The sequence below is a fragment of the Macadamia integrifolia genome, chromosome 10 (assembly GCF_013358625.1).
Source record: "Macadamia integrifolia cultivar HAES 741 chromosome 10, SCU_Mint_v3, whole genome shotgun sequence".
Lineage (NCBI taxonomy): Eukaryota > Viridiplantae > Streptophyta > Magnoliopsida > Proteales > Proteaceae > Macadamia > Macadamia integrifolia.
In genome coordinates, this window is record NC_056566.1 from 22,310,801 (window position 1) to 22,337,217 (window position 26,417).

General features: G+C 36.4%; 3 protein-coding genes across 4 annotated transcripts; 2 read left to right on the top strand and 1 right to left on the bottom strand.

Annotated features, from left to right (window-relative positions):
- The first annotated feature begins 63 nt into the window (after positions 1 to 63).
- LOC122091408 (dihydrolipoyl dehydrogenase 2, chloroplastic-like) lies at positions 64 to 12,764 on the top strand. Of its 2 annotated transcripts, XM_042661332.1 has the most exons (15): positions 64 to 1,652; positions 2,501 to 2,647; positions 4,931 to 5,065; positions 5,264 to 5,381; positions 6,134 to 6,258; positions 8,166 to 8,291; positions 8,369 to 8,449; positions 8,961 to 9,023; positions 9,115 to 9,189; positions 9,270 to 9,348; positions 9,445 to 9,545; positions 10,874 to 10,987; positions 11,217 to 11,330; positions 11,739 to 11,810; positions 12,345 to 12,764. In XM_042661332.1, the coding sequence occupies exons 1-15, from the start codon at positions 1,329 to 1,331 to the stop codon at positions 12,525 to 12,527; spliced, it is 1,857 nt and encodes a 618-aa protein (XP_042517266.1). In that variant the 5' UTR covers positions 64 to 1,328; the 3' UTR covers positions 12,528 to 12,764. The 2 variants fall into 2 exon arrangements, with proteins under 2 accessions (XP_042517266.1, XP_042517267.1); XM_042661333.1 differs by lacking the exon at positions 4,931 to 5,065.
- A 3,092-nt stretch (positions 12,765 to 15,856) lies between these two features.
- LOC122091167 (60S ribosomal protein L29-1-like) lies at positions 15,857 to 16,630 on the bottom strand. The gene is made up of 3 exons (XM_042661011.1): positions 16,481 to 16,630; positions 16,285 to 16,390; positions 15,857 to 16,163 (listed from the first exon to the last, which is right to left on the bottom strand). The coding sequence occupies exons 2-3, from the start codon at positions 16,384 to 16,386 to the stop codon at positions 16,080 to 16,082; spliced, it is 186 nt and encodes a 61-aa protein (XP_042516945.1). The 5' UTR covers positions 16,387 to 16,390; positions 16,481 to 16,630; the 3' UTR covers positions 15,857 to 16,079.
- A 3,258-nt stretch (positions 16,631 to 19,888) lies between these two features.
- On the top strand, positions 19,889 to 23,427 carry LOC122091899 (GTP-binding protein SAR1A-like). Its single transcript, XM_042662139.1, has 3 exons — positions 19,889 to 20,343; positions 20,492 to 20,623; positions 22,843 to 23,427. Exons 1-3 carry the CDS (start codon positions 20,215 to 20,217, stop codon positions 23,161 to 23,163), a joined length of 582 nt encoding a protein of 193 aa, XP_042518073.1. The 5' UTR covers positions 19,889 to 20,214; the 3' UTR covers positions 23,164 to 23,427.
- The last annotated feature ends 2,990 nt before the right edge of the window (positions 23,428 to 26,417 follow it).

Here is a 26,417-nt window from a genome sequence, read left to right on the forward strand (position 1 = left end):
CTTGTACATAACTAGAGTTCGTATGGGAGGACTTGATCATGATCGAACTGCAAAGGAACTTTCATGTGACTGCTAAATTGATGGCTTTTTTCATTCAGACATATAAATGTACTTTGATTACTGTATTTTATCTTTTTAGTATTCTAAGCATATATTTTGTGTGATATTTGGAGTTGTATTTCAGGTGTACAGCAGGAAACTCTGAAATATGGAGCTTCTAGAGATGCTGATCACCCCGAACTTGGACAACCACCAGCTTTAGAATTTTGGAAGAACATGTCAGAATCACTGGATTCAGAGTAAAAAATTACTGACCTGTTAAATAAAATTAGAAGAGTGGGTTTTTGTTCACATGTGACTTGGGCACTGGTTAGTGTCATCCATAATATGCCACTTGGCCGACAGAAACCTGAAACATGATGTGTAGCAGTGAGAGTAGAGAGTGTGGCAACCACCATTTGTTGGTGTTCTCACTGTAGATTTAAAAGCTAATTCACCTGGATTGGATAATCTTCATGTCACCAGGTTCTACCTAGATTAGGCTTGTTTTGCGAATGGGAGAAGATTGTTATGTTCAGCTGCAATGTAGTGCTGGGTTAGAGATTACAAGTGACCGCTGCCTTGGAAGCTATTCCCTTTTCCTTGTGCCTTGCTTGATACTTCCATTTTGTTTCCTAGAGTGTCCTGTTTTGCTCTTCTTTGGTGTGATAATGACATGGATGGGCTAAAATGTATAATGGCACTGCTGGGAGGATCTGGGCACACGTATCGAGGTCACCGATCAAAACAGTCTTTTGATATTCTCGGGGTAAAGTTGTATAGTTCTCACCCCTGGATCTCACAAATATGGAAGCCACGTCCAACAAATGCTAGCATGTCTTATTTCTGGATAACCTGCTTGTGGGGTTCCCACACCCCCCCCACCCCCCAAAAAAAAAAAAACCATTTTATTTGTTAATATTTCCCTATTTTTAATTAAATTTATTTTTTCTTTTAGTAGTCAGACATCAAGAAAAAAAGAATTCTACTCTTTTCAATTATTTTCTTTTTTCATGATTTTTTTTCTGCTCTTTTCTATTCTCGATATCCAAACACAGCCAATGAATGAGCCCGTTCCGATCCGCAGCCACCTCAGCAGAGAGAGAGAGAGATGGAGCGGCCCGAGACTGCGGGTACTAGAGCAACTAAAATATTTCATCAAATCTGCCCCTGCAACACACTGCTAACTCCGCCTCCTGCAAGTCTGCAACGGACCTGTCGAAACCTCCAACCCAGAAACTAAAGCAACTAATATTTCCATCTGAAACTGAAAGCAATTGAATTGAAGAATGCAGGCTTCGATCTCTCTTTCCGTTGCGTCTCACTCCTCGCCCGCCATTACTAGATCCGAACGTACTGTAGAGTTCATCAGTAACAATGCTCTCAAGCCTATGAAACTCCGTTTCTGTGGTCTCAGAAGAGAGGCACTTGAATTTAATGCCTTGAAGTGGCCTGATTCTCGTCCAGCTGCGTCGTCCGGACGAAGCTCCTCGAGGAAGTTTTCAGCTTCTTTGTCGGACAATGGAGTTCCCTCCAAGGGATTTGACTACGATTTGGTTATTATTGGTGCTGGCGTCGGCGGTCACGGAGCTGCTTTTCATGCTCTCGAGAAGGTATAGCTTTCTAATATTTTGGATTTTCTGGCTGACTGGATTTCAGAAGGTGAGAGTTGTAGCTTTGATTAAGTTTCGATTTGATTGCATCGTTTATGAGTGGAGAGTGGCCATCAGTTGTTATTATTAGTTGACGCTGAATCTTTCGTATGAGCTCAATTTAAGAAAATTAGCTCAGACCACTTATGCTTTCAAGTGATTTATTACTCTTTCAATCATTCATGTAGAAAGGAGTAAAAATAAGCTGGGATCAAACCAGAGAGCTCGTGGCTTACATTTAAAGTGGAATTATTTACGATCACAGAACCATGAAGTAATGAATAATTTTGGTTTCGTGCTGTCTGTAATTCTACTTTAGATGGAAAGTAAGATATTGATTTGCACAATTATTTATTAGTTTGAAAGTCATTGTTTTGGAATGCCATTTTATGGTTAAAACTGAACGAGCAATCCGTAGTTATAGTTTTAGACCAACTCGTTGTACTCAGGTCGTGATATTTTAGTATGGCCGACCAATTTGTGTGAGCATATGTTTCTCTTCTAGCTTTAGGAACTCATTATGGACAAAGGTGAAGAAAAGAACCCAAATATATGTTAATGCAATTATCCTATGGGAACTGTCTCATGCTTGGTAATAGTTAAAAGAACCAGAGTTCTGTTTTTCCACCTGTTGTGGTGTACACAACTTTACCTGGATTCGGATGCTATTTATTTAATTTGGTAACAAATTTTCCATTACTTGCTGCTTATCTAATAATGGAATGCTTGACATGGTTTTGGCTGTCTCTTCAATTCCCCTGTTTGTGAGGCACATGTCATCAGAAAAATGATAAATACTCTGGTTGCAGGGGCTGAAAACTGCCATCATTGAGGGAGATGTGGTGGGGGGAACATGTGTAAACAGAGGTTGTGTTCCTTCTAAAGCTCTTCTTGCTGTGAGTGGTCGGATGCGCGAGTTTCAGAGTGAGCATCACTTGAAGGCATTGGGTTTGCAGGTAAAGTTCACAATCATGCCATCCCTGGAACCTAAGGCTTGTATAACGGGTCAACAGTGTGAAAGATATATCTATTCAAAATAACTAATGGTTTGAGTTATAATGGGTTGACTTGTTTATTGTACCTAGTTATTTCTGCAGCCTCACAGTATCGTTGTCTGTTCAAGATATGAAGATATGGTCACTGTTGTACTGTTCTCTGTATTGTTTTTTATAGATACACTTTCATTTGTTTACTTTTGGTAGTCATCAAATCCAGCACCTTCTTTTTACTCTTCTATGAATTCTTTTTCTTGGAAAGGGTGGGTGGGGTGGGATAAGAAAAAGTTTTATTTAATAAAGGGGAAAAAAGAAGGCCGGGTTTATAATGACCCCAAAGAGCCAAAATTACAAGTAGAAAAATGAAATGTCAAATGCAATGAAAAGGAGAGTCCTCTAAGAGCTAATTTTATAGAATTAGCAGATTTCTAAATCCTGGACTAGATGGTGTTAACAGGTGGACTGAGCTAGAAAGATTTGTTTTCACTTCCCTCATCAATTCTGGCCACTGCATTTCCTCAACTAACACTTGAAAAAAAAAAAAAAAAAACATGTCGACCACCAAAATCTGAGTGGCACCGTCTCCTGCAAGTCCAAAATAAAATTTGGCACAGACATAAGATAGTCCCTCAAAAGATACCATCCTGTAATCAACTTCCAATAATGCACTGCATATTTCCCCTAGAACTATTAATATCTTTGTGGTGGGTCGAGGGACAGACCCCAAAGCCAAATCCACTTACTACTTAGAAAGCATGGAGGCTGGACACTGTCACTGATTGGAACCACTCTGTGAAGAATGCTTCTTACTAACAAAGTGAAACCACTGTAGTGTTACTTTATACGTCCTCTTTAAAGTTCCAAACATCTCATTCTTAATGCACAGAAACAGTATGAAAGGATTTCCTGTATTATTCCCAGGAAAGGCTGCATAGCATTTAGAATTTCCTGCCTTCAACTAAATTGCAAGGACAAACTCTTGCCTTCTTGGGTAGCATAAAAGTCCTGTTAAAGACATTTAGTTTATTCACAAAATAATATGATTGTTTTCTTATGCAAAGGCATCTCAAGTATTAACGTCATAAATAATAAATTCCAATATGACGTAATACTGTGATGCTAAATTATAAATGTAAAACAATCTAAAAAATTCCACCCTTTAGGTTTTCGTTTCCTTCTTTCAACATCGTTTCACTTCTTGTTTTTATTTAGCTAGAATCATCTTTGTGGTGGTTTCAACTAAATAATCAATTGATTGTTTTGTACTAAAAGTCCTGTTAAAGACATTTATTTTTTTATTTTTAATAATTAGACTGTGTTGCTTATAATTAAATGCAACCTTGTTTAAGGTTATGCAGGAACCCTTGCTAGAGGCTATATTTCATCATATCTACAATCTGGAATCATAATGTTTTGCACGCTATTTAACATATTGCATGATTACAGTTGTTCCAAGGATATAAGAAATTTTCTAAATGCCAACAAAGATCGATGGACCACATCCTTAAGTGATTGAAGATTCGTTTTTGGTAACAACAACTACCTAGCGTAGTTGGTGAATTGTGGTGTGCAAAATCCCTTGCTTATTAGGAGGTCTCAAGTTCGATTTAGTTCTGATCCATTATTCTTTTTCTGACCTGAAAAGAATAATCACTTGTACGGTTGACCAAATGAATGTGTACTTGCAATTGAACATGTCCGTCTTGCTCATAATTTCATCCTCTTCGCAACCATGAAAAGAAATAGGACCTCTTTACGTGTAAAATTGGAGATGTAGCGCCCGCTAGTCCTTAAAGCTTTGAAAATATAAAACCTGCAAAAAGAGAATAAAACCCAAGGTGGCTCCATTCTAAATATGTAAAATGCATGTTTTACTACCCTAGATTTCACACATAAATGTGCTCATCAGTAAGCTTCTATAAAATAGGTCTCCATGTATTTCTTTTCCTAGCCTGGGAGGAATGCGATGATGCAGGGCCTGCGGTTGGCTATTGTGCTTACAATGGTGACTCCACTAGGAATTCAACGCTAGATTCTATTGATAAATGTAAGAAAGTTCTCCCATTGCATCACTTGTATGATAACATGTTTGGCTAGCCCATGTTTATAATTGGTTGTACTAATTGCATCCTTCATCACAATCAAAGTTAAATCATTTGATGAGGGTATACTCTGTTGTGTTAGCACCCTCGGGGAGGTCTGTGCACATCATACTAAGTTCTTTGAGATCTAATCCGATGGTAGGTTTCATCTGCTCGGTATGACAGACAAGGAGTTGCTGATCATGCAAATAATCTTGCTTCCAAAATTCGTAATAACTTGACAAATTCACTGAAAGCAATCGGTGTGGATATACTAACAGGTGTTGGCACAATTTTGGTAAGTCTTAAATGTCTTTTTGTGGGATAAGATACCAGATATCTCACTATTATAAATGTTATACAGATTATGATTTCATATTTCCAAATATGCAGTTGTCACCAAAACATTCTCAATGTAATTTCTTGTGGAGAAGTTATCTCCATGAATTATTATGGTATTATGGTTTTATTTTATTTTTCAAATGTTTCATCTCAGGGTCCACAAAAGGTGAAATATAGAAAAGTTGGCTTCTCTGACAATGTCATAACTGCAAAAGACATAATCATTGCGACTGGTTCTGTTCCTTTTGTCCCCAAGGGTATAGAAGTGGATGGTATGAACTAAAGTATCCATAGTTTGACCATTATTTGTGCATGTTCTTTTTTTTTTTTGTTGTGTGTGTGTGTGTGTGTGGAAGCAGTACCTGTTAAGTCCTCCATGTTGTATTTTGATTGGCATTTCATGCAACTTTTAGGAAATAAAATATTGATTGTATTTAAGGAACGATTTACTATTATATGAGGAACTTATCCAAAGTGATAGGGATCAGCATCTGAGAATCAACAAACCCTTCACCTTGTTTCATTCAATTGATCCTATATTGAGTTTCTATAAGCCTGAGCTAGATCCTTTCACACATTCCAAATCACCAATTTTATTTCACCATCAATTCAGTCACTAAATGGCATTAGGCCCTAACTCAATCAATCCCTAGCTGTAGAACCTAAGGCAGTTAGGCTTGATTTTCTTATATGTCCCACATCACACAGGCTTCTCTAGTTTTTGCTTAGGAATTGCTACACATGCTTTGTGGCATAGATTGAAAGTAAACATAGTGAATAGATATCAAAACCTGTTATGATAATTGCACAAAGATACATTGAATACGTGGGAAGAATGTAGCAGAAAATCAAATAATAAAAACGAGACTGATTTTAGTACCTCTTTGTTAACTCTTGTTTATGGCAGAAAACCATGAATTTCCTTTTTCTCCCCTTCAATTGTCATGATTCAGATCTTACAATCTGCCATTCTTTCTCATTGTTCCCATTTAATTACTGGATACTATTACATAATATCCTGCAGGAAAAACTGTAATCACCAGTGATCATGCACTGAAGCTGGAGTCTGTTCCTGATTGGATAGCAATTGTAGGAAGTGGTCACATTGGCCTTGAATTCAGTGATGTGTATACAGCACTTGGAAGTGAGGTACGCATATTCTGATGAATGCCTTTTTGTTGTGTGTGAATACCTTTTCTCCACTCAGTCATTTAATAGCAAATGGCAAATGACTAGGTTAGAAGATAGGTAGGTGTGTGAATGCCATTTTTCAAGTCAGACATGATGTACCAAATAGTGCCAATTCTAGGTCTGGAAACAGGCACTCCATCCCTCCTGCCCCCAAATTCCCCTCCTTTCCAGTTGACAGTATGCAAAAGTTGCTTTAAACTTTGTTTCATCTAACCAAAAAAGGAATAAAGGAAACTGACTTCATTTCTACCATATCCTATGTTTTTACTTATGTACTTGGATATAGTAATTGGTACGCTTGAACTCTATCGTTTCAATTTTCAAGGTTGCAACGCAAAATCACGAAGCCACTCAATATCAGATGGTTCATCTATTGATATTAAGGGAAAATTACCGAAAACATCAAGTATTTGGGATCACATTTCATTTTCTTTTTTATCTCCTTTTATGTCTTTACATGGAAAGTTCTTTCGAACTTTCTAAACCTCAGTGCCACAAGCGTCAGAATCAAGAATGACAACGGAAATACGTTGTAAAGCTTGAAACAACAGTACATCATAGATCAAGCTGACTATCAAACTCAGAACATTTAAACAAGCCTTACTGCCCAAATAATACCCAACCTTCTAAGGACTAGCCAACAATCCACTTGCTAGTTAGTAAAGTCCAGGGGGTTGATATGAGTCATATGACAGACCCTGGTGCAAATTCTGTCTTAACCATCTAAGAACTAACCCCTTACCTACTTGCCTAACATAGCAATCCAACCTTATCTAAAGACCAACAACAATCATATCTGATGACAACTCATGTTTGAGGATACTTTCTTCTTATTGAATTCAGCGGCACAAAGATGGGAGATGACCCATCTTACACCCCCATTTTATAGCTTGAATGCTTAATATTCATAAGAGCACCAAGGGATTCTTAACTGATTGGGTACTCGACTCCAGCCTAAAAGTAACAGGAATTAGAGTGTTACAACTGAATTGACTGGTCTTTCTATGTATAAGTTATGTAATCAGATTGCATGTAAGTTTTGATTTATGAACTGAATTATTCACAAAGTGAATCTATCCTTACTGGATCTAGAATTTGACCACATCTGTTGCTTGCACAATGGCAACTTTGACATGGCATGGTCACTTCTTGAAATGTTGTTAACTTGTTATACATTGGCACCTTCACAGTGCATATGATTGCTTACTATTCCATCCAGTTCATTTAGGACTCCACATTTACTGGATATGAAATATCAGATGATTCAATTAATGTAGGAAATGTCACTGGATCACTATATGCTTTTATGTCTAACATACTTGACGGACTGACATGTAGTGTATCGTGTGAATTCAACATTACTTGAAAACATCATTCTTTGCTTAAATTGTCAGTGCTCTTATTCTCTAATGATTTTATTCAAGAGTTCCAATTGAATAAGAAAATGCTTACATTCCTTTTTGCTACTACTAGTTACTGGAATTTGAGTGTCAAACCATGGAGAAATTATATTTGTGAATTCATGCAGTTCCTTTTCCTTTTTTACTTTCTCATTTTTTTCCCATTAATTTGTCTCCGTTTGATTGTCTACAGTTTTACTTCAATTTGGTTTCTTTACCTAGCTTTGATTATTACATGTAATTTAAGTCAGTTTTTGGTCATCTTTCATCTTCCTAATCTTTTCCATACAAAAGCGTGTTGGTTTCTCATCTGATATTTGCAATTCTCTTTAGGTCTTCATCAAAATTTTCATTTACCTTGATTATGCCTATTTATCTTTCACCACTAAATCTTTAACTTTCGCCCCCCATGGTACTGGAATTTTCTCTGGTTGTGATTTATGCTAGCAATAATTGATTACACAGGTTACTTTTATTGAAGCGCTGGATCAGCTTGTGCCTGGCTTTGATCCTGAGATTGGAAAGTTAGCCCAGAGAACTCTCATAAACCCTCGTAAAATTGATTACCATACTGGTGTATTTGCAAGCAAGGTGCTTTGTCATTGAAATTTCATTTTTTCATCTCCTGTAGCAAGTCATAAGTTAAAATCTTTTGACATTCGCTACAGATCACTCCAGCAAAGGATGGAAAACCTGTCACCATTGAGCTTATTGATGCAAAGACTAAGGAGCCAAAAGATACTCTGGAGGTAAATTATCATCTCTCACATTTGCACTTATTGGATTCAGATTGTTGGAGCTGCATGGTTGCAATAATCAAAACAGTTGAATAAACCACAGCAGCATGCATGCTGCTGAGAGGCACAAAAGTATAAGCCATCACATAGATTTATGCTTCTAGTAATTGTTAGAGAAAAATGTAAATAAGTAAATATTAATTATTTAAATGACCATTTTGAATGGACGGTCGGACAGAAGTTGAACCATTTGGACCATTGCCTGAAATCGGGAGATGTACTGTACTAGTCATCTGACTGCAACAAGGTGTTCAAGAACCATGAGGTGTTTGCATTGCTCTGGCAGTAAGGAATAAAAAAGTATTCCTTGCTGTTGGCATGTGGTGTCCACTAGTATAAGTGGGCCCGACTACTTCATTATTCATAATCTAAGATGTCACTCTTTTCTACTTGAAAAAGGGGGGAGGGGTCCTAATATGGGGTGCTGGAATTCTCAACAACTGCCCTATTGGTATTACTGCAGGTGGATGCTGCACTTATAGCAACCGGAAGGGCTCCATTCACAAAAGGACTTGGCTTGGAGAATGTTAGTGTGTGAATGTTTTTGTGTATTAGGAATGCTAAAGAAGATCCCTTTACAAATAGAAAATTCAGTTGGTTTAAATTATTGGTTGCAGATTAATGTAGAAACACAACGTGGTTTTGTTCCTGTTGACGAGCGCATTAGAGTAATTGACAAGAATGGCAATCTGGTGTGATATGATGTTCTTTGTTAACAGTTTTCTGTTAATACACTGCCTATTGTAGCTAACAAGAGTTTTTGTTTAATTAGGTTCCACATGTATATTGCATTGGTGATTCAAATGGGAAACTGATGCTTGCACATGCTGCAAGCGCACAAGGGATATCTGGTAAGAACCTTTTTGTTTTCTGCTTTCTCTGACTCAAAAATCCTTTTCTATTCATTTATCAATTCACCTAGTGAAATTTTTTATTTTTTAATATAGTTGTCGAACAAGTCTCTGGGAAGGATCATGTGCTAAACCATTTGAGCATCCCTGCAGCCTGCTTCACTCATCCTGAAATTAGTATGGTTGGCTTTACAGAGGTAGGCTTACTCAATGATGGGCTATGATCCACTGTCTATATATTTGGTTACTCTCTTCATGGCATGAAAGATATTTGTGTTTATATCATGGATATACAACTCTCTAGGCCTCATCCCAAGCCTAGTGATCAGGCTGTGCTTACGGCTTTGACTAAATGTTTTTCAATGCTGGCTGCCAACCTGATGATGTGACTTGCAAAAAGACAAATGTCTCTGCATTGAAGACGATCAAGAGCTAGACACAGTAACCTCAAACTTGATGAGCTTACATGGACAAAAATAAATTTATTGCAGTCAACAGAGAGAAATTCAATTATGAATTGCTAAAAAGTAGAGGAATAAAACATCAAATTGTCGCTTAATCACATGGTTTTGTCACATTACTAACAGTTGTGGGATTGGAGCTTATCTATTTGATGTAGCTTGTGCAGTACTTGGTAATATTGGATATTTATTGAGTTCATAAATTGCAAACATTAAAGAATCTGTGCTGTAGCTCGATTTCAAACTGGTATGCGGCAAGCATAACCATGGAATTGCTGAATCAGTCCAGGTTCAGTCCCATCTAACAGGATGGTTCTCTTCAAATCAAAGCATTAAGGGGAAAAAACCTTTGAATTCTCCAGTGGCTTTATCAACAGTTCCAGCCAATTGGGCATGTGTGAAACATTCCCAGTGGATGTGTACAAACTACTAGCCCCTGCGAATATATGACACCAGATTAGTAGTCCACGTGTTCTCTCTCGTTAAAAATTCCAATTTTTTCATAAAGAGTCCTTTCTAGTCATATTGGCTGGATTCTTGTAAGCTTGCAGAGAACAATTTTTTATAAGAGCCAAATGTCAGAAGAAAAACTTACATTCAACAAGCCAGATCAGGAACATCTGAAGGCTTGTTCAGTTTTAGTAGCAATATTGTAATATTATATTGGTGAATTCACGTGATAATATATCCATGATTCTAACACCCCCCCCCCCAACCCCCACATTAAATAATGATTTGGAATGTAGTTATCCTCAGAATATGCATCTGGAACTTATTTCTTTTCTTTTCCTTTCTTCTTCTTCCTTTTTTTTTTTTTTTTTGGGGGGGGGGGTGATACAAGGCATTTGTAACTCCACAGAAATGTTACATATTCTCTCTTGACCAAATTCTTCGTCCAGGCTTAAAAATTTCTAGACCAATTGAAGGCTGCAGTATTAGGCAGAGGTTGTGATGAATATATTTCTTCTCCCTCACCATCTTCTGCTAAATTTGTCACCGGATCTTTGTGGATCATTTCTTTTGATTCTCCAGTTTTGACTGTACAAAAATCTAAACTTATGCAGCCTCAAGCAAGGGAGAAAGGTGCAAAGGAAGGATTTGAAGTAAGTGTTGCCAAGACAAGCTTTAAGGCTAACACGAAGGCCCTAGCAGAAAATGAAGGAGAGGGGCTGGCTAAGGTAATTTTATTTATTTCTGTAAACCACTATTTTTTCCTATACACTTAGGAAGATCACAGGATTAATATCAATAATTTCTTCTTAAATTATTTTAAAGCTATTACACACAAATAGCATTGACATGGCTAGTAAAACTTCTCCAGGTTTTTTAAGTCATATTTCTTTTGTTAATTTCAATTATTGTTGAATTTTTAACATCTTCTAAAATTCTCATTATATCTTCAAACAGTTGATATACAGGCCTGACAATGGAGAGATTTTAGGAGTTCATATTTTTGGGTTGCATGCTGCAGACCTGATCCATGAAGCCTCCAATGCAATAGCCTTGGGCACACGCGTTCAGGTAATCTTTATGCCTTAGAATGACCAAAATGATATACATAGCTGATTGTACTGAAGGTTTTGCAAAGCCTTCATATTAAATTATCTTTAATGCCTTTGCATGGCACACGCGTTCAGGTAATTTTTATGCCTTAGAATAACCAAAATGATATACATTGCTGATCGTACTGAAGGTTTGGCTAAGTCTTCATATTAACTTATCTTATGCATTTGCAATGAGCTGTTACTCGAGCCTTGTACCGTGTGAACCTGTTTTCCAACTTAGAGAAATGATGGATATTAACTTTTCTGTTCATATCCCTTAGCCTTTTATAGCTATAGAGTTTTGGTCTCCTGTGCAACTTGAAACATTGCCTGTATGTTATTAATGTACTGACTTGTTATTGTCGGCATCTGTGGCAATCTGTAGAACATTAAGTTTGCTGTTCATGCACATTCAACCTTGTCAGAAGTGCTTGATGAGCTCTTTAAATCAGCCAAGGTATAGCACAAAAGTGCACTTCACATTTCATTTTTCTCCTGGTAGATCTAAAACTGGAATACATGTTTATATAATATACATATTAAGAATCATCTCATTTAGTGGGCCATATCTCTAGTATTGTTTTAATGGTGATTCCCAACCACTCATTATGAGTCTAAGTAGACAACGCAGGTGGCCTGGACAATGTCCTTTCCTCCTTCCATGAGGCCTGCTCTATAGTTTCCAGCAAACTCAACATTGTCTACTTTCAGTGAGAGAACTTATATGTTCCTCATCTAGTGTCACTCAACATGATCTACTTTCAGACAAATAATTTGCTACTTCATTCCTTACCCAATTATATTGGGTATTAGATTATCTAGATTGATATGAGATTTTTTTCCCCTTTTGCTTTTGTTCCTTTTTCCTATTTTCCATATTTCTGGGGCAGGTCTCTAGTATTTCTAGTCCAGTCAAAGAACCAGTTGTAGTCTAAAACTTCACCACAATCGGTTTAAGTTTGAAGAGTATTTTGATTGTGTTACCTGTTAGGTTGTCTCTGAAAGCCGTACATCTCATAATAGATCGGCCCAACCACCACAAAATGGAATGCCTTGCACCTCTGTTCGGAAGAAGAATCAGGCCCCAATTTTGCAGATTATGTCATTTGTATTTGAGTACCTATCTCGACTAATTAATTGGTTATGCAGTTTTGTAATTAAACTCTTACATTAAGGCACGCAGTATTAGTGAGTCCATTTATTTATTAACTAATTTAAAAAATTTGTAACCGCTTTTCTTTTCATATTGTAGAGAAAAATTTGTCTAACATTTGTTTTATGACATCAGTTGTTTCAATTAGAGGGTTATGATAAAATGTTCAAAACCACTCAATAAGAGTTGAGGCATCCATATATGCGATTGATCACTCGCTGCTAGATGAGTAGTCATGACACGAGTTATTATTTAGAACTTGCTCTGTTTCTGAGTAGTTTTTGGTGGAATATCATGTATTTTCTATGAGTAGTTTTTGCTGGAATATCATGTATTATGCTTGTTAAATGTTCTTGTATCTTGACTGAGGGGTTCGGATGGGGTTAGGGTACCACGCAACAGTGGAGGTAGTGTCAACCATTTGTAAATAGGATAGGGAAGGGCAAACATTAATGACCCTTGATGAGCATACGATTCCTTCACCACATGGTTCAAGGAAAACTTTAACCTTTTTATTTTTTTCTCATATGGAGAGAACCCTCTCATATGAAGATCAATCTGTTCGAAGGTTTGAGATTAGGTAGCTAAACCACTACCATCGTAAATCAACCAATCAATACAGTAATAAACAACCAAAAAATGAAATAAAAATCTTGAAAACAAAATCAAGCGATGTTCTTATGGCAAAACCATGGTTGCAGGTTTCAAATCTTACTACAAAGGAGAGGTTCAGGTTTGACTCTAGAGTTTGAATTCCCCAAGGGAAGCTCTCATTGTGCCACATGGATAGATGATGTGGCTTTTCGACCATTAGTTATAGTGGGCATGGTCTAGATCAATCATATCAAAATTCAAAGCTTAATAACACTAGCAAAATGGAAGTTTTCATGCAACTGCCAATTCCAAGTGTAATGAAACAACAATTCTCTGGCAATCCACCCATCTAGACGACAACTCCGACGACTCAGGCAGAGCCTCTCTCTCATGTTCTCAGCAACCCTTCACTAGGACCTGGAACACTCTTCTCCGCCTGTGACGTCTATCTCCCTATACTCTGCCATTGATCATCCGTCTGGGCGCTTCTCTTCTTAGGACCCTATAAATGACTATTATTTTGTGAACTTCAATGGATTTAAAGATTCTTATCGTGACTTCTACTTTGCTGGTGGAGTTTGGTAGCATCGAGCGTAAACCTTTGGGAGCAAGGAGGCACGGGTCTCTCTCTCTCTCTCTCCCTCTCGCGCAGCCTATTTTGTCCATTACCATGTGATAAGAGGCAAGTGAAAGCTGTCTTCCGATACTTGATCCTGTACTTCTAAGTACTGAAAGGGCATTATATCCCTTCCGCTTGTTGGATGGAAACCTTTGAATTTTGTTGAATGATAAGACCTCAAATCCTCTTCTACTGGACTATAAAGCTCAGTTTGTTTGCTAGAAAAAAGAGGAAAAGGAAAATAAGAGTGAAAGAATGATTTACTTTCACTCAAAATACCAAAGACCTTGATTGTTTGTTTGATGGAATGGAAAACTTACCAAACAAGGTCATTTAATGTCATAATTATTGTTTGATGTAGCAAGCAACTTTTATCAACCCATTCACTTCCAAAGTAGGACTTCATGAAAATGTTATTTTGTGCGTCTCTCTCCTCCTCATATTTCTTTTCTTCCCCATTGAAATTTACCCCATTTCTTTCCTCTATTTCCCATCCTTTTTTATCCGTGGAACAAACAGGCCCTAACAAAACCTCAAATCCTCTTCTACTGGACTATAATTTGCTATATTAAATACTTGACGTAATACAACTCATATGGCTTTATATGCAGAACCTTTTGAAGTTCAGCAGTTCAAATATCAATATTCAAGGCTTAGGCATCTTTTCCGCTCAGACCAGTTACCCATTAATTTCCACACAAAATATTCCACCATAATGCGACATCATAGCACTTTGGTTCCACTGTTCTGTAGTAAAAGACCATAGTCCCAATCTTTCTTGGTTCTCTTCCCGCCCCCGACTTTCATCAACAACCAAACAAAAACCCTGAGGAGAGTTCATAAAGCGTTATTAAACATGTAACTATCTTACTTTTTCCCAATTTATAATTAAGCTCTTTTCATCATCAGAAATTCCTTTCAAACTAGTCCAACCTCGTTTGGAGCAGATAATCCATGGAACTAAAAACTTTCAAAGAACACATCAATTCAGCAATTAGAAACTAAAGACCAAGGAGACAAAACCATATTCATAGTGACATCAATCTATTCATTAAGTAACACACACCTATCGTTTGCTTACTAAAAGCTGTCACATGCTGCAAGCTACTAGAACAAAAATGTTGAATCTGAGCATCTAGTAGATGCATAAGACAGTAGGGTTTTGGCCCGGACTAAATAGCATGTCCTATTTCTCCCTGCAAGTAGGATTAAAGATTTTATTATTGAATACACTTCACCCACTCCAAAAACAGAGTGGAAACCATGATGCATTCAAAATCCAGCAGCTCCAATCCAGCTCAACATTAGAAGCTCAAATCTTTCCAATCACTCCCAACAAATGATGCATTCAGTCCACCTACCTAAGGAGCTAGGGTTCCAATCAACCTCAACAGAATTTCTAAGATGATTCAATAAATAACAAAAACCATCAAAACACCCATGACCAAAGATAAAAAATTTGATGGACACAATAGACAAAAGCAAATTCATCTAACATATGCAGTTATTACTGGAATGCCGCAACACGTACATCATGACTTGCATACAGAAAACAATTTGAATGAACCAACCAGAATTAAAGGGCTCCTATGAGAACAAATAGCACTCAACACTTGCTACTATAAACAGGACCCCAGGATAGGGAAATTTAGGAAAACATAGCATAACTGCCTAACTTAGTGAACCCAACTCTTTTTCCTTAAGGGTGCAACAAATACTATTTCGCAAGGGCAGCCATTCCATCAAGAATGTCTCAATATTCCCCTGAAATCCATATGTACTCAGTTGATAAACATGCATTCCACCAAAGACCTTAACTATAACCCTACCAGTAAACATGTGCTACAGCTACAGAGTGAATACCGAAACCCCATCTAAAATCCTAAGTATAACTATAAGGCAAAGGCACAAACTGTTTGATGGGCAGTCACCTAAGAGTTTGTTGCTGAATAGTATTATGGTATGGTCACTTGGAGAAGAAACCCAACAGCTACAAACCAGAATCAAGAGAAATCCTAGCGACCTTTTTAGTTTGAACCAAACAAAATCTAGTTTCATACTTTCATCATTTGCCCGCATGTGTAAGGTAATCTGTAGAAAAGTAAAACTACAGGCTTATACGTTCCACAGAAAGAAATAGCTCTAATGTAATGCTCATATAGTTGAAACCATTAATCACCCCAAAGTGTAATTAAAAGGTATCATTGCTTCCTGCAAGCAGGAAAAAAGTGTTCAACAACAAACGAAGAACTATTCTGGTACCATGAAATTTTGTTCCAAAAATAAACCAGACGAAACAAAAATCCTAGATTTCAGAAGCTATGACTGAAAAAACCCTCAGAATCAAAATGTCTCATTGTTTACTCTTCCTCCTCAGTCGCAGCTCCACCATTGGTATTGTGCTTCCTAGCGTACCTCTGGTTCCTCAAGAACTTGGGATCCATCTGCACATAAAAGCAACAATTACCAGAAAATAAGGAAAATAATTGAATGATCAGATACATGTAAATGAAGATCCTGAAACCCAGTAAATACACGTTTAAAACAACCAAGTCTAAACCATACCCCTTTGGTGGATGTGTGTCTGTGCCTCCTGGGCTTCTTGATTCCATTCCTGTGAGCCTTGTGTGACTGGTTATGCGCAGTGTGGTTCTTCGACTTCGCCATCTCACTGTAACAAAAAAATTCGATATGGTAATCTCTCAAACAAAGAAACAAAATACGGAAACTGGATTTACACAGAGATCGAATTAGAGAGTACCTGAGAGGGAGAAAATCTCTTCAAGTAAGACTGAATTAGGGTTAGGGTTTTCTTCGGATGGCGAGGAAGAGAAATGAGGAGTTTACCTTAGGACATTTATGGAGCCGCTTCTTGTACACAAGTGAAATGACAATTATATCCTCCCTTATCCATTGTCCAAATACTCGAATTGGGCCGGATGACAGTTTCCGGAACGACCGAACTCGTATGTGGTCATGGACTAATGGATTTATAATTGAGGGCCCAAAGCGGCCCACAGGAATCCTTTTTTTTTGTTTTTTTTTTCCGATAAGAGAATTCCAAGTTACGTTTAGGCCAAACCTACTAAAGTAGGGATTACATACACACCGAAATCAAGCCCACTAATATAACTGAGGAATTAGTGGGCAGATTGCAAAGTGCTAAAAATCCCCCATGGAGATATTAAGCTTGTTGGAACTATCATGCAATTGAAAATTTTGAAGGATAATTTGGCATAGATATGAAATATTAATAGGTTACTATACAATACTTCAAAAAACTTCAGTTTTTCAATTATAAAGTATCGACGAGGTTTCTTTGAGCAAGTGGCATTGAGAAATGCATGAATAAAGTATAACAAAATAGTATCATTCATTGGAGATCAACAAGGTCATTTTATTTGATGAGTAAAGAGATGGATTCAAGGGTGCTAGTGTATCATAACACAACAACTCGGAGAAACTTTTCTCATAAAATATAAACCAAAAGTGGTAAATACTTTATGAAAATGAAATATATTAAAAAATACATATAAAATTAATGGATAATGACTAAGATATAAGATATGCAGTTTTTTGTATCAATCCTTAAACAACACTAAATTTGCTACACATTTTTTTGTATACATAGGTGGTATAGCTACCTCATAGCAATCTCCATACCACCCAAATTAGATATGTAGGTAGGTTTCGTTGTCCCCTTTATGTTTGTAGTGTAAGACTTGGGTTGTTAGAGTCTCACAAGTTACTAGAATGAGAGCCCACACATGACTGCAAATAAGGCTGTCAATTGGTACAATTTTGGAAATTTGGTATGGTTTATGTCGGTGTAGGAGATAGAAAGGAGAAATCAAAACTGAATTGTTCCAAGAACTTAGAATGCAGTTTCAATACCTAAACTATACTTGGTTTTGATTTTGGTGCAATTTTTTTTTTCATTTCATGAATGGTTTCTTATTTGGTTTGGTACAATTTTTATATAGTTTCATAAATTATCTGTCATAAATAATATATAATTGCTATACATGTGTATACTTAGTCAATTCCATTTGAGATTTGATAATTCGGTATGATCTTCTTCTTCTTCTTCTTCTTCTTCTTTTTAATAATGAAGTAGCACAAATTTAGTTAGTAATATTATTAAAAAAAAAAAAAACTTAAATTGTTCAAAGCACATTAGGAGATGTTCAACAGGAGACAACATGTCTTAAATTAGTGGACCACTAAATAGAGATATTCAAGAACCAAAATGGCTGAAATTAGTGGACCACTAAATTCAAGATGAAGATAATGTAAAGGACATTCTATCCAATTAATGGCAGAACTTGGCCATATCATCCTCCATGTGGCTCAAACCAGGCCACAACAAGTATTGTAATGCGAAAATCTTTCAATGTAGTGGTTTATAATTAAGATTATACACTTAAGTATGTATATACTCAAGGCAATGTTTTGAAGAATTCAAATCGGATCAAGTGAATCATCGAATTCAAATTAGAATTGATGCCATCCAATGCCGATTCTATTTTTCTTTTCTTTTGGGAATCAGTGCATTATTTCTATTTCCATTATGTATTATTATAGTAGAAAATCAATGAAACTTATTATTAAAAAAAAATCATCGAAACTTGCCTTTTATAATAAGATCACCAACTTCATTGTATAAAAAGCTCTAATAAATTATTAAATTTAAGAAATATCTGTTTTATTTTCCATTCAATTCCTAAAGTTTCAATCAGAATTGATCTTATCCCTGATTTTGTCATTCGGTGAGAGGAAATTGATAGAAAAGAAAAAGGCTCCTGAGTCCTAACGATTTAATAGAAAAACCCTGACCAATATCAATCCAATAAAAATTGGATAGATTTGATCCGATCTGAACCGATCAAATCGGGCTGAAATTTTACACCCTAGCATGTGGGAAATATTGAATGATTTTCTTCCGTCTTCTGGTCCATACTAGTTGTAGGCCGGAAAGGTCATGGTGGCCAAGGATATTTTGATTCCACGTGGGTCCTCTCATGTGGAAGGACATCATCCCAACGTCAGATTGGTATCCTGCTATTTTTTCAAGGAGTGTGAAAACCTAGTTCGAATCGATAAAATCGATTAAATTGAATAAATAAATTTAGATCAAACCTTATTGGAATGGCTTTGGACTGAGGTATGTTGTGACCAGTTGGAAATCGAAGTAAACATAAACCAAATCAAATGAAACTAATAAAAAAAAGAATGTGATCATGATATTATAGATATATAAATTGATTTTCTACTTTTTAAAATATTAGTTAGAATATATTTTTGTTGTAAGGAGAATTGTTACAAATCACTGAATATGATTTTATGAATAGGGAAATTGATTTGTAAATTGTAACAATGCTTCCATTGATCTCCTTGTTTACTATGCAAAATCAATTGGATAGTTATATAGATGATTGAATAATAGAGTTCATTTTGTGATTTCAATATCAATTATATTCTTATTGATTAATTATCCATTAGTTCAATATCAGTTTTTTTTCCTTATAAACCATGATTCTTCATAAATTTATATTGTTATCACCAGATCTTTCATCATTAGAAGTTACAAATGCAAGATTTCATTATGATTCAAATCCAAAAATAAATGAATCTAAATCAATATTAGCATGATATTGAAAAACTAAAATCAAATCAGATCGAAATCAAAACCAATCGAAAACCGAAATCCCTTAACATATTGATTTTGGTCTCCCTCATTCTTAGACCATAATCGATTTAACCCGATCAAACCAAACCAAACCAACCGTTGACACCCCTATATTTTTCTCATTGTCCAAACATTCTTCCAAGAAGTACATATTACTCGCTCCAGATTTTGGAAATTACTGTTTTTTTTTTTTTCTTGTTTTCTTTGTTAGAAATTAGAAACTACTGTTCTACCCAAAAAAAAAAAATTTGGAAAGCTACTGTTTTGTTCCACAGCGTAGGCTATAATATTGCATTGGGAGTGGCGAGGAACATCCAATGTTCGACTTCCAGCTGGACACCAGATTCTTGACTTGATACTCCCGGTAACCCAGCTCACCATGTGGCCTTTCAGAGTTTACTATTCTGTGCCCATGTCGTACCGGAGGAACCCGTAACATAACCCAGCTCATGTGTTTGTAAGCTATATAAGCCAATGCCCTGTCCAGTGAACACGGGAGGAACCAAGAAGACACAGGAAAAGGAATTTCCGTATTTTCTCCAATTATTTCTCCATTGTTCAGAGCTGTTTCTCTCACTCGTTCTCTTCTATTTCGAGGTTTCTAGGGCTGGTTCCGTCTCTCCTCCTCTCTTTGTTTGGCGAACCGGAATTTCGTCTGTTCTCCGAAAATTTAAGCGGAGATATTAACTGTGAAGGCTTTCGATCCGTCGATCTGTTAGTTCTTCTGACCTGATTCTGGTAGTAGGTTCTGCCGTGGATTCCTGAGTGATTTGTCTGTTCGTGGGTCTTGACTCTCGTCAGGGATCATGTTTCTTCTTGATTGGTTCTACGGTGTTCTTTCATCTCTCGGTCTTTGGCAGAAGGAGGCCAAGATCTTGTTTCTAGGGCTCGATAATGCCGGGAAAACGACGCTTCTGCATATGTTGAAAGATGAGGTCTTTGTTCTTCCTTCTTGGCAATTGTTTTCTTTTTGTTTGTTTGATTTCTTTACTCAATTTAATACAATTTCCCATACTTCTGGTTCGTAGTTTTGTACGTGTTATTATGTTCCTCTTTGAATTTTTTTTCTTGGATCGTATGCAGAGACTTGTTCAGCATCAGCCGACTCAGTATCCAACATCAGAGGAATTGAGTATTGGGAAAATCAAGTTTAAGGCCTTTGATTTAGGAGGACATCAGATCGCCCGCAGAGTCTGGAAAGACTACTATGCCAAGGTACATTCTTTAAAAAATTGCGAAAGAAAGAAAGGGCCTTTGTAGTTAATTTCATTTAAGCTGCTTATTGTCACCTTGAGTGAAATATTTTCGTTCTGGGTTACCGAGGCATATAAGTGAATATGGCCTTCTGCAAAAATACTTTAATTCCGACTCCTCGGCATATAGAATTGTAAAACAAAGCTAAATTGGCTTGTGTTTTATCTGAAGTAATCAATACGATTCGGTAACGAGTGTCAACATGGAATGATTTCATCCTACTAACCTAGGTATATAAACGCAGCCTTTATGGAATAGCGGATCTTTATTTGTAGGATTCTGGATGCTGCGGAAAAGGTTGGTAATTGGTTTTTGCAATTAAAAAGAAGAAGATAAATTCAACTGAACAATGGCTGATGATCTGTGATTCTGTAATGCATTACCTGGTGGATTTCCCATTTCCTTTGCTTATTTACATTTGTCAGTTGAGCTTTGGGATGATATGAACCTTGCATAATTTGTTACCAAGATGTCACCTGAGATCTTCACATTCGATTTCAGGGTGCTTATTCATGCTATATAGCATAGTTCCTGCATGAATTGACATTATCTGTTTAGGCCTGATTTATGCACTTTGGAAATCATTCGTTTTCATGGTTATTTTTTTCCTTATCTCTGGTCTGTAAGAGAAGTAGCAGTTTTAATGGGATTAGGAGCGAGCTCTGGTTGTTGGCGTTGGCATACAGAGGATCATATTTGGTGGGAAGTATTTTCATCGGTAACTGTCAGTTGCCACAAATTGTAGGCATTTGTTTAAGATTTTATGCTTTGTCCCTTTTCAAGGTTCCTGTTTCCACAGATTCCAATTTATTTCTTGTGTTTTTATGATGTAGGGTCTCTTGGTCATATGTTTTGCTCTAACTCCCTGAGTCATCCCTGAACTCATCCACGTTTTTCTCATTCAATTTTTAGCAGTACTTGATGTCTTATCTGTTGTGTCCTTATATGCGCTCTTAAAGATGAGCTTAGCAGTCTCAGCCCTTGGAATATAATCTAAAGTCTAAACACTTACTCCCAAAAAAAAAAAAGGGGGGGGGATAGGGTAAAGAAAATCATATTCTCAAGTCAATCGTTACTCCTTGAAACACACTACACACACAAGAGGAAGGGAAAAGGGGAAGGGAGGTACTTACATAAGCCAGCTAGCTTGGGATTGCTGTATCTGTGAATAATACTGGTTCGGTTATTTTGGTATTTTTATGGCGAACCTTTACTTAATATGGCTGGTCCCCCTCTAAAATGACTTCATGCAAGGAATAGTATTGAGATTAAATAGAAACACGTTCATAATTTGTATGATGGTTACAAAATTGTTAAGACAATGGAGCTGGTTGTTGATGGTAAGGAGAACGAGGTTTTATAAAGGAATGTAAAGGAGATGTGTACATTGAGATGAATGGGACAAGATTAGAAGAATAAAATCAGAGATATGTGAATGCAAACTCTTTTTCTTTGTTGATTTTCTTTTTAACCCTGGTTTGTTGGTTGTATTACACTTGGAATGATGTAGATACGGTTGGTCTTGATCGGAATGTTCATATCTCAACTTAGTTCAACCTTCTCGTCAATTGTTCAATGCTATTTTTTAAAGCTAAATATATGTTTTAGTACCTAAAATATCTCAAAGTTAATGAGAAGTTATTTGGATTTAAGAGACTTAACAGTGCATGTTAAAATTGTACTGCTTTCATAATTTTTTGATATGGCTAGCCCTAGTGTGTCCAGGTGCCATACTTGCTTCCAGATTTGGGGGTAGACTGAGAATATGCAAAGAAAAGCAATGGACATGTAGAATATAATGCATAACATGGTGCATGCGCTTGCTGGTATCATTGTGCGCACCTTTATCAATTTGATGATTTGAGCTGATTGCGTCACATGTGACCTCTGTTTGGGTTGATAACCTGGTAATGTTGCACGTTAAAATCTGTGAAGTGAACCTATATATAAAAGCCCAAAGATGAATGTGGCCAAGTCAGAACACTCATGGTGATTACTACCATGTCTACGACTTAGTTTTGGCTTGGTTATCTCTCTATGCCCTTGTATCCATTCGTTGCTGATCATCTACTGGTAGTTTGGTTGCTGTAATTTTCATTTATTTTCTCAGTTTACTACACCATCAACATACCCTCTTAGTAATATACTTAAGTGTAGATATGGTATCGTCTATGGTGCAGGTAGATGCAGTGGTGTACCTGGTGGATGCATTTGACAGAGAGAGGTTTGCTGAATCAAAGAAAGAGCTGGATGCCCTCCTTTCAGATGAATCCTTGGCGAATGTTCCGTTCCTTATTCTTGGGAACAAAATTGACATACCTTATGCAGTCTCAGAGGATGAACTACGGTACCACCTTGGCCTGACAAACTTCACCACAGGCAAGGGTAAGGTAAACCTCACCGACTCTAACGTCCGTCCTCTTGAGGTCTTCATGTGCAGTATTGTCCGGAAGATGGGGTATGGTGATGGCTTCAAGTGGCTCTCTCAATACATCAAGTAGGAACATGGCAAGCTGTGATTCTAATTACCCAGATGGTATTCTCTGCCACTGGTGCAATTAATCACTGGATTTGATATGAACGTGTTATCCCTTTGGATTGGTTTTTGAGTTAGGTATTTAATCATGGCTGCAATGTAAAGTGAATTATAATTTGCAAATTTTAGAGTGGTTTGGTAGGTACTTGTCTCTTTTTGTTTATTTTTTCCCCCTGTTCCCAGTTCCCCAAACTAGTAAAATATGAAGCTATGTTTTTTCGTTCATCTATTTTTATGGCACACGAGGACTTGCATGGTAATAATGTGACCAATGTCAATATTTTACTTGAGGATTTAGGGCTCCCCATTATTTTGTTACCTCCTTTCATGGATTTGACTGCAATTGTAAGCTTTGCCATGATCTTTGTTGATTTCTTTTATTTATGTGCCTCGTTTTTTTATTTTTTTATTTTTTTTGTGGGAAGGAGGGCGGGGGGGGGGGGTGTTTGAGCATCTTTAATTTGTAGAGAAATATTTTGCTGCTGTTTATAAAGGAGAGTCAGATGCGCTCACTTTATCAATGGTTTTCTTGTTTTTGCTGTCTCTAACCCCTAGTTATTCGGCCGTACCAAATTTTTCTGAATTAAATCAAATATTCGAACCGAATCCGAATTAAAAATAAAATTCGGTAAAAAATGCGCTTTTTACTAATTTGAATTTAAAACGCAAATAATTCAGGCCGAATTGAATTATTCAATAAACTTAAACAGTATTTAAAAAAGAAAAAAGGTCATATATGAAACCCACAGTACCCACCACTGAAATAGTTTTTTTTTTTTTTTTTTCATCTTCTTCTCCCATAAATTTCTGCCTCCTTCCCATATTTTTTCTCCACTTAATTCTTCTGTAACAATCATACGAATCTACTCTTTGTTTCATTTCTTCTCATAATTTCATCAGTTCATCCTAAGACAGGGGAGATATCAAGCCTTGATGGATAATTTGAGGTTCCGGGGGACCAGGACTGATTCATATCGCCGTATCAATCAATATTCTTTTATATTGTTGCTTTAATTTTGAAAAATTAGTACGTCTTAGTACAATATGGGTCTTGTGAACCCAAGCAAAATGATAGTGAAAATTTTTTGTGGTCAATTTATTTATTTGTTTTATTGCAGTTGTAATCTTGCTTTCACTCTTTTGGGGCCTAATCTATTTCATGAGTAGAAATTGGATTACAATAACCATTGCTTCCATCGCTCAATGATAATTTTTTCATAGTTTTTTACTTTATTGTATAAAGTAATTTGCTCTTTCTAAGTATACAAATCAAGTTAATAACTTGATAAATAAAAAAATATACAATAAACTATAAAAATAATATCTGAATTTTTTGCCTGACTTTTATTTTTTTAATCGAATAATTCTCGAATCCGAATCCTACTCTGATTTTTATTTTGTCCGCTTTTTTGACCGCTTTTTTGACCGAATCCTTAAATTAATCAATCGAATTATTCCGAATAATTCTCCACCTGAATAATTCCCGAATCCGAATTTGCTAACTATGCTCTGACCTATGTATGGCCCTTGATCTCGACGACTTGTTGCAGACGTTGGCAACTTCTGGGTTAAGAGAGGTTTATGGAAATGCTTTTTGGCAGTTAGCCTGAGAAATAAAGTCAAAGACAACCAACTTTGTCGTCTTTGGTAAGGAATAGAAAACCACTCTCACCTCAGAGGATTTTTATGCCATTTTCGCTCATCAGTTCAGTCCAGCCCGAAGCGTTTTAACGAACACCTTCCACCTCGTGGAAAAGGAATCATCATCTATAGGAGTAACAACCCTCCTGGCCCTTTTATCATGAACTCATTCCACCAAGTGAGACCATAGTTAGCAGAAATGGGAACGGCAAGAAAAAGAAATGGAAGGTATGAGTTTTAAATAGTAAAAAATTTCGAATGATATGATGATCAAATAAACAATAAAAAAAATTGAGAATGGTAAAAATGGAAAAGGGATGGTACGGGTTTTAAACGTGTAGATTTCAAATGAATGGGGGTAAAAAAAATCGTTAGTATGCTCATATAATTAAGGAATTATTACATGAATATCTATATCTAATTACAATATCCAACATTAATGCATATATATATATATATATATATCATGTTTCATTATATGTTTTAAGACATATAATTAAATATCATTCAACACCAATTCTCAAATCATAGACCACACATATCCAAAGTCTTATTGAGCAATGTGACTTGGGTATGATGTTGTTCATTGTTGTCAACATAGTCAACGCACTCTCGAGGTGATTTATATTCAGTTTGAATTGGGAGTCATTACTTTAGAAACACTTTTCAACAAATGCATCAAGTTTGTAGCTCAATTTCAAGGTTCATACATTGGTATTGATTTGTAGGTGATATAATGAGAAAAATAGGCCATTGAATTAGTTTCAAGTTGGCGAAAGAATCAGGTCACTTAGAGTTCGGAAGAGGGAGAGATATAATCAATTAAGTAGACATTATGTTCAACAAGTTAAGTCTTAAAAAACGCCAAAAAAGCGGAATGCGTTTAAACGTGTTTTAAATGTGTCTAGAACGGAAAAATGTTAGTTGCTTGTGGTTTTTTCCCGTTTGTTTGGGAAGCTTATGGAAAACTATGTTTTAAACGGTAAAAGATGGAAACGTGTTTAAAATGGAATTTTCAATGCGTTTTTTGCTAACAGTGAGTGAGACAATTAGAAAACAAGAATATGACCAACCTACCCCAATCATTGAAATAATCTTCCACCAAACAACAAAAGTGTAGTCTTGTTTGACATTCTTTCGTTGTGTGAAAGAGAATGTAGGAGTGAAAGGAAGCCCATGCCCCATTAACCCCCGAGTTGGCATGCCTCCAACATTGCTCGTTGGTCTTGGAAGCACTACTTGCCATATGGAAGCTTCAGCTAGGGACTAGGGTATGATCACTATCATGGAGCACCCTTTTTTATTACCAAAAAAGAAAAACTCATTCATTTTGCCTAATAAGGGCAAAGCATAACTTTGTCTAATAAATTTTTTCAAAATCTAGCATATTGGTTAGGCTCAAATTTTGAGGACAAGCATACCTCCAAGTCTTCAAATTCTTTTTGGCCGGAAAGTATTCAAGTTCCAACACAATATTATACTGGAACTCCAAAACTCGATGACTATGAGAGGTAGTGGTTAGAGTACCAAAAGTATTTATGAACATACATAGAGATGTATACTAATATATGGAAAACA

Excerpts from the sequence above, each read along its gene's own strand:
- LOC122091408 (XM_042661332.1), top strand. The coding sequence starts at position 1,329 with ATGCAGGCTTCGATCTCTCTTTCCGTTGCGTCTCACTCCTCGCCCGCC. Across the intron at positions 5,382-6,133 it reads CAAGGGTATAGAAGTGGATG|GAAAAACTGTAATCACCAGT; the intron begins GTATGAACTAAA and ends AATATCCTGCAG. Across the intron at positions 9,546-10,873 it reads GTATGGTTGGCTTTACAGAG|CCTCAAGCAAGGGAGAAAGG; the intron begins GTAGGCTTACTC and ends AAACTTATGCAG.
- LOC122091167 (XM_042661011.1), bottom strand. The coding sequence starts at position 16,386 with ATGGCGAAGTCGAAGAACCACACTGCGCATAACCAGTCACACAAGGCT. Across the intron at positions 16,164-16,284 it reads GACACACATCCACCAAAGGG|ATGGATCCCAAGTTCTTGAG; the intron begins GTATGGTTTAGA and ends TTTTATGTGCAG.
- LOC122091899 (XM_042662139.1), top strand. The coding sequence starts at position 20,215 with ATGTTTCTTCTTGATTGGTTCTACGGTGTTCTTTCATCTCTCGGTCTT. Across the intron at positions 20,344-20,491 it reads TGCATATGTTGAAAGATGAG|AGACTTGTTCAGCATCAGCC; the intron begins GTCTTTGTTCTT and ends GATCGTATGCAG. Across the intron at positions 20,624-22,842 it reads GGAAAGACTACTATGCCAAG|GTAGATGCAGTGGTGTACCT; the intron begins GTACATTCTTTA and ends TCTATGGTGCAG.